Below are 15,869 nucleotides of genomic sequence, written 5' to 3'. Positions count from 1 at the left end.
AGGATTCCTAGGGAGGATAACAGGCAAGATGTGTATTATGCAAGGGGACCACTCAGGAGGCCAGTATAATAATCCACTTGAGTCCATGAGGCCATGAACAGTACTATAGGAATGGAGAGGAAGTTAGATTTTAAACATTTAGGCATAAAATCAGTAGTAGTATTTCATTAGCTATGGGAAATGAGGAAGAGTCAGAAATCAAGGACTACGTTTCTGGCTTGTATGGATGGCTAGGAGTTGGTACCAAGAGGAAGAGCAAATCTGGGGGCGATGACAATGAGTTTACATTTAGATATATTTATTTTGAAATCCTGATGATATATTGAAGTGGAAATGTCGAGTAATTATTTGGATATAAACACCTAGGAGTGTGAGAAGTCAGGACTGGAGATAACGGTGTTGTGAGTCATTAGCTTATTAATTGTTAAAACCCTGAGTGTAGATGAGGTGGCACAATGAGAGCTTAAAGAGGAAAAAGAAAAATAGACTGTGGATGATATCTTGGGAAATGCTGCTAATAAAGGCAGGTAGAATAAGATGGAGACTGAAAAAGGAGAAACAGAAGAGGGGAGTGTCAAGGAGATGGTTTCATGTAGGAGTGGACACCAGTAACAGAGAGATGACATTTACATTCCTAACTGCATTGGCAGGAACCATTTGAATGGAAGAGTAGGAATCCAGGAGATAGAGGAAGTGGAAAAAGTAGAGAATAATGGATATAAGCTATTTTTTAGAGTTTGCCTGTGTAGAAAAAGGACATGTAAGACTGTATTAAAGGTGGTTTCAGGATCAAGAAATTAGTTTTTAAGGTTAGGAAAGAATGGAACATGATAACAGACTGAAAGAAAGGAGGCAGTTTAAAGACATACGTAAGAGCTGGATAATGCCCCAAAGGAGATTGGGGCAGGGGTGAGGGAGAAGGAGGTTGGCAAGGAGAGGGAAGCTAATGTCCCAGAGGTATGGGATCAAGAGGATAAATCAGAATAGAGACTGATCTTGAATGAGAGAAAGGATGGCTATTGAGATTGGAGGTCAGGGTGTTTATAGGTAAGTGTGTGCTCCAAATGTGATAGATTTCATGTCTTAATTTTCTCAATTATGAAATTGAGTCATCTGCTGAGAGTGGCAGGGACAGACTTAATTGGAAAAGTGGTTAAGAATTGGAATCATCAAGGACAGAGTAGCTTATAAAGGATAAATAAAATAATTTCTGAGATGAGGGTCCATCTAAATTTGGTGACTATGGCTTTGCAGTTCTCCAGTCTGTACAGTCTTGGGATTTCCATCAACAGTGTTCAGCAGTCCAGGTTGAATGTAGAGAATGGTTTCTGATTTTGCCAGAAGGGTTGAAGAAGAGTTCGAGGATGCAAATTTGTTGATGGTGCTCATGAGACAATAATTTAATATTGAGAAGGAAAGGAGTCCTTGAAACTGACCTCCTCAAGGTCACTAATGGTTTCTTGGATGGGGATTCCAATGGACATTTCAGTATTCGTCTGACTTGAATTCCCAGCAGAAAATGGCATTGACCATTCCTGCCTTTTCTTGGCATCTCTGACACACACTCCTGGTTTTTTGTTTGCTGTCTGAGTCTTCGTTTTCAGTCTCTTATACTAGTTTCTCCTCTTCTGTGCAATCTCTAGGTATTGACATTCCTGAGGCCAGAGTCTTGGGCACTCTTTTTCTCCATATTCTGTCTCTAGTTCAGTATCTTTAAAACTCTTTTGAACATGACCTATAATAGGACATATATTTTACATTATAGACCAGTATACACATGTGTGTAAATTTATATAAATATAAATGAAAAAAAATTTAATGAAACAGTACTCTTCCTATGTGCAATGAACTCTCTTGTATCTTCTATTTTATTTCATATTTAAACCATATTGGTCATAACCTGCTAAATTGTTTTCATAAGCTACTAATAGGTTGTGACCCATAATTTTAAAATGCTATTTTAAATTATTAGCCAAAACTTTAAATAATAATATATTCTGATGAGTAAAGGAGGGGGCTGGTAAACTGGGAGAGAATGCGTGAATAAAGGAAATAGTTTAAGGGGAGGTGTAGTGAGAATAAAGGTGAGAAAAAAGGTAGAAGGAGAGGAAATTAAGGCCAGAGAATAAAGTATTTCAATTAAGATATTTGAGATGAAGCAATTCCAGATGATGACAAGCTCCAGCTCTGGCCATGGCTATGAATGACTAAAATAGAGTTGAAATGATTACTGAAATTTAGGTCAGGGAACTGTGAAGCTAGAATGTTACATATTGAATCCAGTATCCATGTGGAAGTCATCCAGGATGTTGGTGGTACTGGAATAGAGGACTGTGAACAAAAGATTTTAGTAAACATGGGGGAGAGATTAGGAGGTCCCTAGATAGAAGCAACCAAGAAAAATCCAAGGCAATATAGTTGCATTCTTTGGTCCTCAAGGGAAGAGAATCCTGTTTATTTTTTTAAAAACTTGGAAGAAGAATGTTTTGACAGTGACATTGTGGAGCAAGGAGAGTGCGGTGTACTCCTTTGCTTTGGAATTGTGGGACAGGAAGCTAAAACAGCCTTCACTACCAAAAGCATTTTCAGGAGAAGACGGGAACCTGTTAAGGCAAAGTGTAAAAGGAACTATTTATAATAGGATTGAGAATATAAAGGAGTTTATTATAGACCAGAAATCACAGAGAAAATATCGGCAGAGAAGAAAGATACTGGTTTTGCTGGGAGAGAGAGAGAGCTTACTAGAGTATGGGATGAGAGTCCAAGAGAGAAAGATATCTAGAGGGGCTTGCATTTTGATAAGATAACAGGGAAATGAGGAGGGCATGTTGTAATAAATGATTTCATGGTTCTAAATTGAACATTAATGTCAAATCTGAACAGAATTAAAGCGAGCTCAACCTTGTACGTAGTGATACCTGGAATGGCAATTGGCAAGAAAAGTCATCATGGATTAAATGTTTGAAGGAAGGGTATGCAGGTCACTACTATCTTGCTACAGAAGATACCAAAGGAGACCTATTCCTTGTTTCCAAACAGTGGTTAAAGTGAGCAAGCAATGGCCAGTAATCACAAACCTTCAGCAGCTCGCCCTGTTTCTCGAGGTGGGATTGGATTGACAGGAAGGCCTCCTTCTGGAATACGACCCCCATCAGGAAATATTCGAGTGGCAACTGGAGTAAGTTTAAAACAAATTATTGAATTATTATGCGTATATCCTGGTAGAATTTGGAAAGCTTGTCTATAATAAGAGATTCTTCTTTGTTTTTCTTTATTCTATAAAGAAAACATACTATTATATAAGTATGTTTTTTGGAAAACATCTAGAAGTATAAATGTGGGAGAATGTTTGAAAGACACTGTTAAGAGAAAGAGGCCTGCTCATGCTGATATTCAAATTTATTTTAAAGTTACAATAATTTAAGTGGTATAGTATATTGGTGCCAAAACCAAATGAAATGGAAAAGACCAGAAATGGAATCAAGCATGTAAGAATTTAATTAATGATTAAGGTGGCGTTTCAAATTAGTTGGAAAAACATGGAGTATTCAGTAGTGCATGCATTCAGTAGTGCATTTCAAATTAGTTGGAAAAACATGGAGTATTCAGTAGTGCACTCAAATAACTGGTAAACCATTTGTTTTAAAAAACCAAATCCCTCCCTCACACAGAATTCTAGATATTTTAGAAATTTTATATTTAAAAAATGAAACCATAAATGTATTAGAGGAAAATATAGGTAAGTATTTTGTATAAACTTGGCATAGGCTAGGCCTTTGTAAAAATAACAGGAAACATCAAGTACTGAAAAGGAAAGTATTTTTATATTTATATATTTGAATTTACAAAAATTGAAAACATCATAAATGTTAAAAGAAAAATGACAAACTGGTTAAAAAAAAAAGTATTTGCAACATATATGTCATACATAGAGTTCAGACTCTTAAAATGAAAAAAGAAAGTTTACTCATTTGTAAAAGCTCTTTCTGTATTAAAGCTATAAATCCTATGTCCAATCAAAATTCCTTGAGATTTCTCTTGGGGTAGGGGAAGGAATATCATTGTAAAACTATTCTAACATTCACCTAGAACGGTACAAAGGCAAAAATAAGAAAAAGTACAATACTCTAATATAAAAATATAAGTAATAAGTAAAACAGTGTTCTGGTTGCTACAGCAGCCTAGAAACAAACTCTAGTCAATGTTAAGAGCTTAACGTAAGATACAGTGTCATAAATCAGTGAATCAGTAAGAGAAACACACCACATTAGAAAGAATTGGTAAACTTTATAAGCTGATAATTCTAAGCAGAATAATATCCTGTAAGGATATTTATTACATTTTCATTATAATTATAATAGTGAAAATTTGAAAACAGCCTAAATGGCCTTACAACAGGTTAATCTTAAATAAATTATATGTCTATCCCTATAATCGGCTATTAAGTAGCCTTTAAAAATTATTTTCAAAAAATATTTCTGGAAATAATATATCTTTATAGTACAGTATTAAGTGAAAAAAGCACTGTGGTATCAGTTTAACATAAAGATATATATATATTTATATTTACATAGAAAGAAATGAATACTCCAAAATATTCATAGTTATTTCTCTGATGCTCACAAGAGATGGTTTTGCCTATCTCATAAGGTGCGTGTGAGGTACTCAAGCTCGGACGGTAGACTAATTGCAAACTAGAGATAATGTTGGGTCCCGTGTTTAATTCATATGAAGAGCAGCAATTTTTGGAGGGAATAATTTTGTTAAAGTTAGGTTTTCTTAAAGTTTTAAGATTTTTCTAGAGTTTTAGGTAATATTATCAACATCGTCATCAACTTATACTGAAATGATTTTTCTAAAGTCTTCATATATATGGTACTGAGCTAGGGTATCTTTTTCTATTATTCTAATAGTAAGAATTTATGCTTATTAAATATTTATAAAAGGAATCTGAAATATATTGGCCACCTACTGTTTGCCAGGTTCTTTAACTAATTTTTGCAATTACTAAAATAGTAATGCTTGTTGTAAAACATGCAAAGGAAAAGTGTCAGAGTTCCCTCCTTCTACCCCAGGTATAACCATTGTCTAAGGTGTGATGTGTATCCTTCTAGACCTTTTTCTATCCATTTACAAACACTAACACACATCCATATATAATTGTATGGTTTTAGTATTTTCCAAAATGAGGACAGTGCTATATGTATACATTCTTATTTATCTTGTCCTTTTCTTTCAATAATGTATTATAAATATATTTCTGTGTGAATACATGAATATCTACTACATTCTTTTTAATGTGTGCAGTTTTAATTTATGCTTTCTTCTCTATACTTTCATCTGGTAAATTTTTTTTAAAGTGATATAGTTATTTGAGTAGCTGTCATAATTATGCTTGCATAGAGCCAAAGAGGAAATTATTCAGAAGGTTTATCCAAGGAGAGATTTAGCATTCTTTCCCAAAGATCACTCAGGATAATCCTGAACTCATTTCTTTTGAATTTGTAGTTGACAGTATTCCTGTATACAGTGTATTCTTTGGAATGTGTTACTGTTCCTGGCCCCCATACTCAAATTAATTACCAAGTACTTCTCAGAGTCACTTGAGAACTATGTTAGCTGATAGAATTTGAGGCTACCAGCTAAAAGAATTAAAAAATCAACCAGAATGGTTGTATCTAACCTCTATCTAAAATTTCTACTACATATTTAAATCTACTACTTTATTCTTTGGCAGAGAGTGAGAAAAAAGAAAAGAGGGAAAGGAAGATAAACAAAAGAAAGGTATCTTGGAACAGTTTCAGGCTGTCCTTTATACCTTCCCATGCCTGTACATACTATATGAACTGACAAGAAGGGAGTCTTTTGACCTTTCCTCAGGTTGTATAATATTACACTAGATTCTGCAGACCTGAAGTAGAGAATCATGTAGAGTAATAATATGAATGCTTGCTGAATGATGGAAACTCTTTAATACTTATATGGCTATCTTGTGATGTAATTATATCTTTTTTTCTCAAGATGAAAATTTCTTTATTTTTTTCTGATTTTAATGGTAATATATACTTACTGTAATAATGTTGAAAATATGAAATTATATAAAACATAAAATAAAAATGAACTATTATATAGGGATAAACTTTGTTACTATTTTTAAATGTAATCCTCCAGACTTTATTTTACAAAAATGGAATTATAACCATTTCCTATGGTTAAATAAGAACAAATAGGTGGACATTTTGCTCCTTTCCAGTTTGGGAGTACTATAAATACATCTACACATAGAATTTTAAATTTTAAAGAAATGTATTATTTAATTATCATAGAATTTTAGATGTTAATTTTATTTAATATTTCAGACATTTAAAAATGTAAGGAAAATTTTACAAATTATATAGAATCTTAGTTTTTTTTAATATTCTCTTTGCAGTCTTAACAATATTAGAGGCACAGTCTTTTTCTTGTTTATTAAAACTGAATCTTGTTTGTCATTTAGATGCCACCTGGAACAGCAAGACTGGGCTCTCGTGGTGGTCCCATAGGGACAATAGGAGTTCTGTCCTCTCAAATCAAAGTTGCTGATCGTCCTGTGACACAACAAGGTTTGAGTGGAATGAAAACTGGGATGAAAGGTATCTATTTTAAGAAGATGAGTATATTTTGTACAAGCATTACAGTATCATATTACTAAATCAGAATTATAGACTGAAAGAGGCTATTTTATTCAATTCTTATTCCTTGATTCACAAAATTGTAAGGGTTAAATAAAAGAATGAATGTGAAAATTCATTGTGAACTAGGGAGTTATATACATATATTGGCTATTTTAATCTTCATTTTTCTGAACATAGAAGTTTGCTATAAGTTTTCCTAAATTGAAGTATAGTTGATTTATAATATCATGTTAATTTCAGGTGTACAGCACAGTAATTCAGTTATATATACATATATATGTGTATATATACTCCTTTTCAGATTCTTTTTCCTTATAGGTTATTACAAAATATTGAGTAGTTTCTTGTGCTATACAGTAGGTTCTTGTTGGTAAACTTTGCTATAACTTGAAGAAATTTGAAATAATTTGAAGAAAAGAAAAGCTCAGGAATAAAAATTAGATTTCTAGTACTATATAGAAATATTCTGAAATACTTTTTTTTTTTTTTTTTTTGGTTTCTATACCAAAATGACACTGGTAAGGCATTTGTGTATGTATGAGAAGTGAGTCAAGAAGTGTTACTTTTGGTAATAATTAATATTCCATTATAATGCTTAAGTAAGGAAGTGAGGCTAGCACATAGATTTATACTACATCTCTCATTATGCCTCTCTATGTTTAGAAAGGCATAATAATAACACTATATGTTATGATTCAGAAAGTTGGTCTATAATATATATATAATTCAAAGCATGGTGAACTGTTTTATAATGAGTTTTTTATTTTCTGTATTTGTGCAAATGACTTATCAGGGATGAAGATACTCTACTGGTACAAAGTTAATTATAAGATATCATACTACCTTCTGTAATACAGTATATCATGCCTTTCAGGAGACTTAAATTTTCTTACTTGTATTATAATACCCTTAGCTCACTAAATATTAAAAACCAATTGATTACTGGACTTCCCTAGTAGTCCAGTGGTTAAGACTCCATGCTTCCGATGCATGGGGTGTGGGCTCAATCCCTGGTTGGGGAATAAGATCCTACAAGCTGTGTGGCGTGGCCAAAAGATGAAAAAAAAAAAATTTGATTATTTAGAAATGCTTGCTTGATAATTATCAATACTGTGAAGGAAAATGAGTCAAAATTTTTTAGTTGTTTAGTCTTTAAAAATGTCTTCATAGAAGTGTTTATGTTTAATATTACTTATTTAAAAACAAGGGTAGAAACATACTGCAATTCTATAGAGAATTCATCAAATTTTATTACTGTATTAATTTCTCCTTTAAAACAGAACCAGTATCATTTAAGATAGTCATTTTCTACTTCAAAGCCTTGTGTGAAAGAGTTCTAATTGTTACCATCATGCACCACTATCTGCTGTGACTTTTGTTCTTACCTGTTCCAGTTTCTCATTTCCCATTCTAGTGAGACATTCTCTCCCTCTTCTCAGCATAGACCTCAGTCAGTACTCCCTAGCCATTTCTTTCATGCCTTGCAGGGCACTTCACCTCTCTCAAGGTTTGGGACAGTTAACCTAGGAATACTTTTTTAGTCCTACTGAAATGTAAGATTATGTTTCTTTCTAAAAAGTCTCTGAAAAAATTATGTAAAATCATAATATCTTGCCTACATTGAGAAATTTGTAGTCTAAATCTGCACTGTCCATTATGATAGCCAATAGCTATATGTGGCTATTTAAATTTAAATTAATTAAAATTAGGTAAAATAAAAATTCATTTCCCAGTAGCACCAGCCATATTTCAAGTGGTCAGTATTCCCATGCAGCTACTTTATTGGACAGTGCTGCTATAGAATATTTCCATTGTTGCAGAAAGTTCTTTTGGTTAGCCCTGTTCTAGACCCCCTTAGACCCAGTTTCCATTCAGCCAACCTGACCTGTAGAGTCCACTGTTTTTGTTTTTGTTTTTTTGAGCCCGCTGTCCTAACACTATTTGTGGTCTTAATTCAAGCTTCCATTATGTCATGATGCTAAGATATTCTCTTTTCTATTTCAGTGCTTCTTCCTTATTTTCATATTTACTGGGGCATTTGTGAGCACTATTAGAGAACTGTTGAGTGTAATTCTGGTTGTGCTTTTGATTTGCTATTTTGGTGGCATTTTCCAACTGAACACTAATACTTAAAAAAATGTTTTTTAGGTCCCCAGAGGCAAATTTTAGACAAATCTTATTATCTTGGGCTTCTTCGGTATGTTAAAATACTTTTTTTCTATGCATGATCATGAAGTTTTAACTACGGTACTTATTAAGATAATTAGGTTGTAAAGCAATTATACTCCAATAAAGATGAAAAAACAAAAGATAATTCGGTGTCTGTTAATTCCTAAGAATTTTGTATTCTAACATCATTTTTGGTTAATTTGGCTGTAAACAGATGTCATCCCAAAATGTGGTGATACAGTTAGGCTGAGGTTTTAAATTTTATGTATTTGAATGTATGTGAACTATATATTTCAAGTTCACTGTTTTTCATTTAATAGTAATCTTTTATGCTTTTTTCACTAGTTATTCTGAAATATATTATTCATACATATATGTATTAATGATAAAATATATATGCTTATTTATAATATATTTAGTACAGAGTTTTAAGTAAGTATGTATTTGGTCAGTTGCTATAAATGTGGCCTAATTTTAATTAATTCATAAGCTTTGTTATATATCTCTAAGTATGCAGCTCTAAATTAAGAACTCTTTTCTCTTTCTATACCTACCTTTTTCTCTGCTCAGGTGTCCTACTTTCTTATCTCCATTTTTCCATTACACTTTGTTTTCTTGTTGGCTCATCCTCTATATCTTCTTTCTCTCTGACTTGCCTTCCATTTAATGCATCCTTCTATCGTGTCCTGAAAGCTCTGTTTTCTTTCTTAGTCCTTAATTCTTTTGTTGTTCAATTACCTGAATCCTTTTGATTCTCAAACTCCAGAAGGCAATAGGAGAAGGGTAGGTTTTCTCCATCTGTCCTCAAAGCTGCCATCAGTAAGAAAGATAGTGAGGCCATCAGTTGAATAGCATCTTTTGATATCCAGCCACTTTTTAATCAAAAGAAGGGAAGGTGATAGAGCTATTTCTCATCAATGCATTATTGCCTCTCTTCTCCAGGATTTGTGCTTCTGTATTAAAATATAGTTTTACCTATTTGTGTAGTTGACTGTAGAGCAGTGGTTCTCAATTGGTAGTGATTTTGCCCCCCAAGGAACATTTGGCAATTTTTAGACACATTTTTAGTTGTCATAATTAGGTTTGGGGGGTGTGCCACTGGCATCCAGACCAGAGGTGCTGTTAAACATCCTACAGTGCACAGAATACCACCCCCCTACCAAAGTATTATTCAAAGACCTAAAATGTCAGTAGTGCTGCTCTTGAGAAGCCCTGTCCTAGAGGGTAGCAAGAGCTGTAAGGGTGACAATTAGGTATCTACTTCTGTCTTAGATTGTACCAGTTTGCCCAGGTTTCCATTCCAGTCCTGTTTCATCTTTTTTAATGAATAGAGAACCTATATCAGTTTATCAGTTGGGATATACCTCCTTAATCAAATAAGCCACTTAAATTGTTTTTCTTTTTTTAGTGAAATTTCACAAAACCATTTATATTATTGTTACACATTTATGAAAAGTTTGTTTCGTTTAACTAGAGAGACTGTTTTCTGGATTGGAAATATTACTGACTTTTTTATTTCTTTTCACTTAGAAGTAAAATAAGTGAACTTACAACAGAAATCAATAAACTTCAGAAAGAAATAGAAATGTACAATCAAGAGAATTCAGTATATTTGTCATATGAAAAGAGGTGAGTAATTTTGCAGTTAAAGTATGCAAGGTATGTTTTTATTATGAGTAACATTTAATGTAGTATGTATCAGGAGTTAATACTGAATTTGTAGTTGTACATAATATTCATAATGTTCATCTGCCTATTTATGTATTTATGAATGTTTTTATTTTATGTTTCCAGAGCTGAGACTTTAGCTGTTGAAATCAAAGAGTTTCAAGGACAACTAGCAGACTACAACATGGTATTTGTTCTTTTCTGAATTTCTTTTGAATATTTTCATTGTTTTTTACCAATTTAAAAAATGTTACTTTAAATACCAAATAATACATGAATACATGCGTAGTGAGAATGATTGAAACCATAGAAAGTGTAGATATTAAAGTTTCCCTTTGCTTTCTCCCTCCTTTCCCTCCCCAGAAATAATTTGGCTTAACAGATTGATAAGTATTCTTCAAGCCTTTAAAAAAAAAAAAAAAAAAGAATTTATCAATACTTAAAAATACAGAAACATGCACACTTTTTTTCCCTAACAATGTTAAAATAATAATTTTTAAAGTAGATAAAATTTATTGGGTACTAGCAATGTCATTACTTTAAAAATGTTTTTGTCTTTCTATGGAGTGTTGTCATCATGAAATTTTAAAAATTTAATTACTTAATCCACAAATTACCTTCATCAGTATGTTTCATTCAAAATACAATGTTTGCCTTCTGTCAAAATAGAGTATCTAACATAAACATAGTTTTGCTTCCTAATGTGGACTTCCAGAAGATGCTTCCTAATGTGGATTTCCAAAAGAAATGATCCCGTTGGCAGTGTTGATTACTGCCTCAATCTTTGGGGTAATCTTGGCCCCATGAAAATTTCTAGTGGCAAAATTTTCTTCCTTCCTACTCTGTAGGTACTTTAGGCAGCAGTGGTCTCTGGACTTATTGAAAACTTTTATCTCACTTCTCCAACTAAAAAATAGTGTTACACAAAATAAGAAACATGCCACCATAACGGTTAGGTAAATTATGATATACCTACTTGATATTGTTACATTGTACTCATAAACAAAATTTCTCTGATTATAGTATATTGTAATTCTCACATTTGTTGGACTTTATAATCCATAATATTCTGTAAATGATGTTCTGTTCTAAATATGAGAAAAATAGTTTTTTATAAAATATAAAAAGACATTAGATGAAAGGGATTTTTAGTTGTACTAGAATGCATTAGGTAAGTTACTTAATATAAAAATATTAATAACATGTAAAATATGCTGTTTGTAGGTTTTTCTCTGATACAGAGAAAGCAGTTAGTTAGCCAGGTATCTAACATATAGTAAGGTCTCAATAAATATTAGAGCTCATTAGCACTTATTATTCATACCACAATTGAAAATGTGATACATAGTAATATATATTACATTAGGAAAGCTTAGTCTTTTAAAATCAATTACATCCAAATAGTTTGCTTTTAGTAGCCTCCTGTTCAGATTCTGGCTCTACAACTTGCTAAATTTCTGTATCTGCAAAATGTGGACAAAATATCTACTTCATAGAGTAATTGTGAAAATTAAGTGAAATAATACATCTAATAAGTTCAGAACAGGGTTTGGTACAAGGTAAATAGGTAAATATGTTTGCTATTCCTGTCATTGCCTAACTCTTTGAAGTAGGCTAACTAGTGTTCTGTTTGTGCCTTGCCCTGTTGTTTTTTTTTTAATTTTTTTTTTTAATTTTTAGAAGACCAAGAAAATCATTTTACATTTACACTGGTGTAAATTTGTAAATCCGTTAACACTCCTCCCCACTGAAAAGAAAAAAAAAGAGAGAGAGTGAGAGATCTTCCCCCAGATTTTGTCTTCTCAACATCCTTCTTTATAAGCTCAGACATCTTTTCAGAGCAGGCAAAGCTCTTTTGAGGTACGATCGGCAGGAAGAGTAGTTCATTACTGCCTACTTTTCCACCCTAAAGATGTAGTTTATTGATTGCCGTAATTCATAGTATATGCTTACTTAGCTCAATATTTGTTTTTGTCTTAGAATGTAAAGTACTTGGAAGTATTAATACTTAAATGACTACTCATTAGTTGTAAGATTGAATACCTATATTATGGATTACAGAGAAAATTTATGAAGACTAATATAATATGTTTTTTTTTATACTTTTGTTTTTAGTTGGTAGATAAACTTAATACCAATACTGAAATGGAAGAAGTAATGAATGATTACAACATGGTAAGAAAATTTATAAGTATAAGCAATAGATCTACATAGCCTCCAAAACAAAGCATTTTTCTCTAGAAATAATTTGATAAACCTTATGTACCTTGGAGATAGGTATTACTCTGATCCTAAATACTACTGTTATAGTTGCGTTCCTTTAGTTGCTCTTTTAAAATTTCTTCCTGTTGGTTGGCTCTCCCAAGTGGATGCTTCAGTGTCTTTCTACAAGGCTGTGTTTGAACTGGTCTCTCACTAAGCATTAGTTAGGGAGTCCCGTCTACATATCCTTGTATATAAATTAGTTTGCAATACTTCTGGTTTAATATTTGTGCAAATGGAGCTGAGTACTCAATGAAGAGTTTTATTAGAAAGGGAGAAAATGAATAGTTACCATATGATGCCAGACATAATACTACTTTTGATTAGTAAATGAGAATTTGTGTTCTGTGGTCTTGGATTATTTGCTAGAAAACAGTAAAATGATAATTGCTAGCTTAATTGATTATAAACATTTGGAAGAAAATAACATACAACTTATAGCATAGTTTATAATTTATACAATCAAAGACTATTTTATAAAAGCATAGGATTTATAAAATGACTTTTCTAAATTGGGATTCTATTAATAAAAGCAATGATAATGTAGTGAAATTATTCTTAGCTTTAGAACACAGGAGAATTCCCAATTTAAAAACTGTATTTTTAATGCCAAATGTAAAAAGGTAAAATCTTTGTGTTTTTTTAGTTTTTTGAGATGGGTCCAAATTCTAGGCTGAATATGCACAGGTAGTGTCAACTAGGAGTACTCAGGTAAAATCCTAAATGATTTAAGAATACAACTTGCATTAGGTGTAAATTTAACATATTACTAATCAACTATTGAACACTTAATAAAATCTTGAAATTCTGTTTACATTAATGAAGTTTACATAAGATTACTTGACAGATCAGTAAACAATGAATATTTTTGGTGTGAGATTACAATGTAGCCTGTGAAAAAGACCGTTTCTTTGTATTTGGTGTTTGTAGTGGTTTGTTAAATGAAGCATACTGTATTTTTTAAAACTTTGCCTGTGCCATTATGATTATTATAATAATCTCTAATTGGTTCATAATCAGAACAACCTTTAAAGAGATAGTTTGGTCTAATGGTAATTTTTTATCAATAACTTTTGTGTTAACTCTTTATTCAGCTTAAAGCTCAAAATGATCGAGAAACACAAAGTATGGATATTATATTTACTGAAAGACAAGCGTGAGTACAGTCCATTTAGAAATCAAACAGATTTATAAGTGACTTGTATAAGGTAGTTTAACTTCTGAGCCATTTATTTCTTTACAATTTTGTTAATTGGTTTTCCCTGATGTATTTTTTTATTTAAAAAAGTTGAATATTTGCAATACAAATTGTATTGTTTATGTATCTTTTTTTTTTTTAATTTTCATCTAGTATTTTATTTTTTTGGCTATGTTGGGTCTTCGTTTCTGTGCGAGGGCTTTCTCTAGTTGTGGCAAGCGGGAGCCACTCTTCATCGCGGTGCGCGGGCCTCTCACTATCGTGGTCTCTCTTGTTGCGGAGCACAGGCTCCAGACGCGCAGGCTCAGCAGTTGTGGCTCACGGGCCTAGTTGCTCCGCGGCATGTGGGATCTTCCCAGACCAGGGCTCGAACCTGTGTCCCCTGCATTGGCAGGCAGATTCTCAACCACTGCGCCACCAGGGAAGCCCCCTTGTTTATGTATCTTATCTTCATTCAGAGAAATAAAATTTCTATGTCTTGGAGTTTAAAATCTAAGATGGATAAGAACATCTTCATCTCTACTATTTGCAATTTTAACTTGAGCTCTTTTTTTTTTTAAAGATTTGTTTATTATTTATTTATTTATTTTTTATTTTTGGCTGCATCCGGTCTTTTTTTTTTTTAACATCTTTATTGGAGTATAATTGCTTTACGATGGTGTGTTAGTTTCTGCTTTATAACAAAGTGAATCAGCTATACATATACATATATCCTGATATCTCCTCCCTCATGCGTCTCCCTCCCACACTCCCTATCCCACCCCTCTAGGTGGTCACAAAACACCGAGGTGATCTCCCTGTGCTATGCGGCTGCTTCCCACTAGCTATCTATTTTACATTTGTTAGTGTATATAAGTCCATGCCGCTCTCTCACTTCGTCCCAGCTTAATGCGTCGGGTCTTAGTTGCGGCACGCGGGATCTTTGTTGAGGCATGCAGGATCTTTCATTGCGGCACGCAGGCTCTTCATTGTGGTGCACAGGCTTCTCTCTAGTTGTGGCACACGGGTTCCAGAGCGCGTGGGCTCTCTCGTTTGCGGCACGTGGGCTTTAGTTGAGGCACGTGAGCTCAGTAGTTGTGGCACGCAGGCTTAGTTGACCTGCGGCATGTGGGATCTTAGTTCCCCGACCAGGGATCTATCCCTCCCCCCCTGCATTATAAGGTGGATTCTTTACCACTGGACCACCCGGGAAGCCCCTAACCTGAGCTTTTTAACTAATTCGAATTATGAGATTTAAACCCCAGTCTAATGAAACGCACATTATTATTCAGTGGGCTATTTATATTATTTCATTATTCAATTATTAATTGATAATTAGTTGTTATATTAGTAATCTAATCATAGACGTAGATTATTTGTGCATCTTTTTTTTTTTTTAAGATTTAGCTGCTTCAATTTAAGCAGAATGTTGAATATCTTTTTTTTTTAATTTAATTTAATTCATTTATTTATTATTTTTGGCTGTGTTGGGTCTTCGTTTCTGCGCGAGGGCTTTCTCTAGTTGTGGCAAGTGGGGGCCACTCTTCATCGCGGTGTGCAGGCCTCTCACTATCGCGGCCTCTCTTGTTGCGGAGCACAGGCTCCAGACGCGCAGGCTCAGTAGTTGTGGCTCACGGGCCTAGTTGCTCCGCGGCACGTGGGATCTTCCCAGACCAGGGCTCGAACCCATGTCCCCTGCATTGGCAGGCAGATTCTCAACCACTGCGCCACCAGGGAAGCCCCCTGTGCATCTTTATATATAACCTGGTTAAAGACCAAATACCAAGTAACTTTGAGTTTGGCTATAAGGTAAATGTGGCAGTGACAGTAATGCCTACAAAGATAATAAATGGATGTAGTGTAGTTATCTTAGCCCATTTGGGCCGCTATAACAAAATACCATAGACTTGGTTACTTAT

At 33.4% G+C, this 15,869-nt stretch overlaps 1 protein-coding gene across 5 annotated transcripts in view; it reads left to right on the top strand.

Moving 5' to 3' along the window:
* Window positions 1–15,869, top strand: part of IFT74 (intraflagellar transport 74) — a 79,671-nt gene that overhangs the window by 1,813 nt on the left and 61,989 nt on the right. For 3 of the 5 annotated variants that reach the window (XM_036856848.1, XM_036856851.1, XM_036856849.1), the window contains exons 2-8: window positions 3,040–3,178; window positions 6,497–6,632; window positions 8,823–8,871; window positions 10,374–10,472; window positions 10,638–10,698; window positions 12,627–12,686; window positions 13,868–13,929. In XM_036856848.1, the coding sequence (XP_036712743.1) occupies window positions 3,059–3,178; window positions 6,497–6,632; window positions 8,823–8,871; window positions 10,374–10,472; window positions 10,638–10,698; window positions 12,627–12,686; window positions 13,868–13,929 (587 nt within the window). In that variant the 5' untranslated portion in view covers window positions 3,040–3,058. Of the gene's footprint in view, window positions 1–3,039; window positions 3,179–6,496; window positions 6,633–8,822; window positions 8,872–10,373; window positions 10,473–10,637; window positions 10,699–12,626; window positions 12,687–13,867; window positions 13,930–15,869 lie in introns of those variants that run through there. The other 2 variants (XM_036856850.1, XM_036856852.1) reach the window with 2 other exon arrangements.

The sequence above is a fragment of the Balaenoptera musculus genome, chromosome 6, assembly GCF_009873245.2.
Source record: "Balaenoptera musculus isolate JJ_BM4_2016_0621 chromosome 6, mBalMus1.pri.v3, whole genome shotgun sequence".
NCBI classification, from domain to species: Eukaryota; Metazoa; Chordata; class Mammalia; order Artiodactyla; family Balaenopteridae; genus Balaenoptera; species Balaenoptera musculus.
Note: the sequence above shows the minus strand (reverse complement) of the source record. Positions and strands in the feature narration are given on the sequence as shown.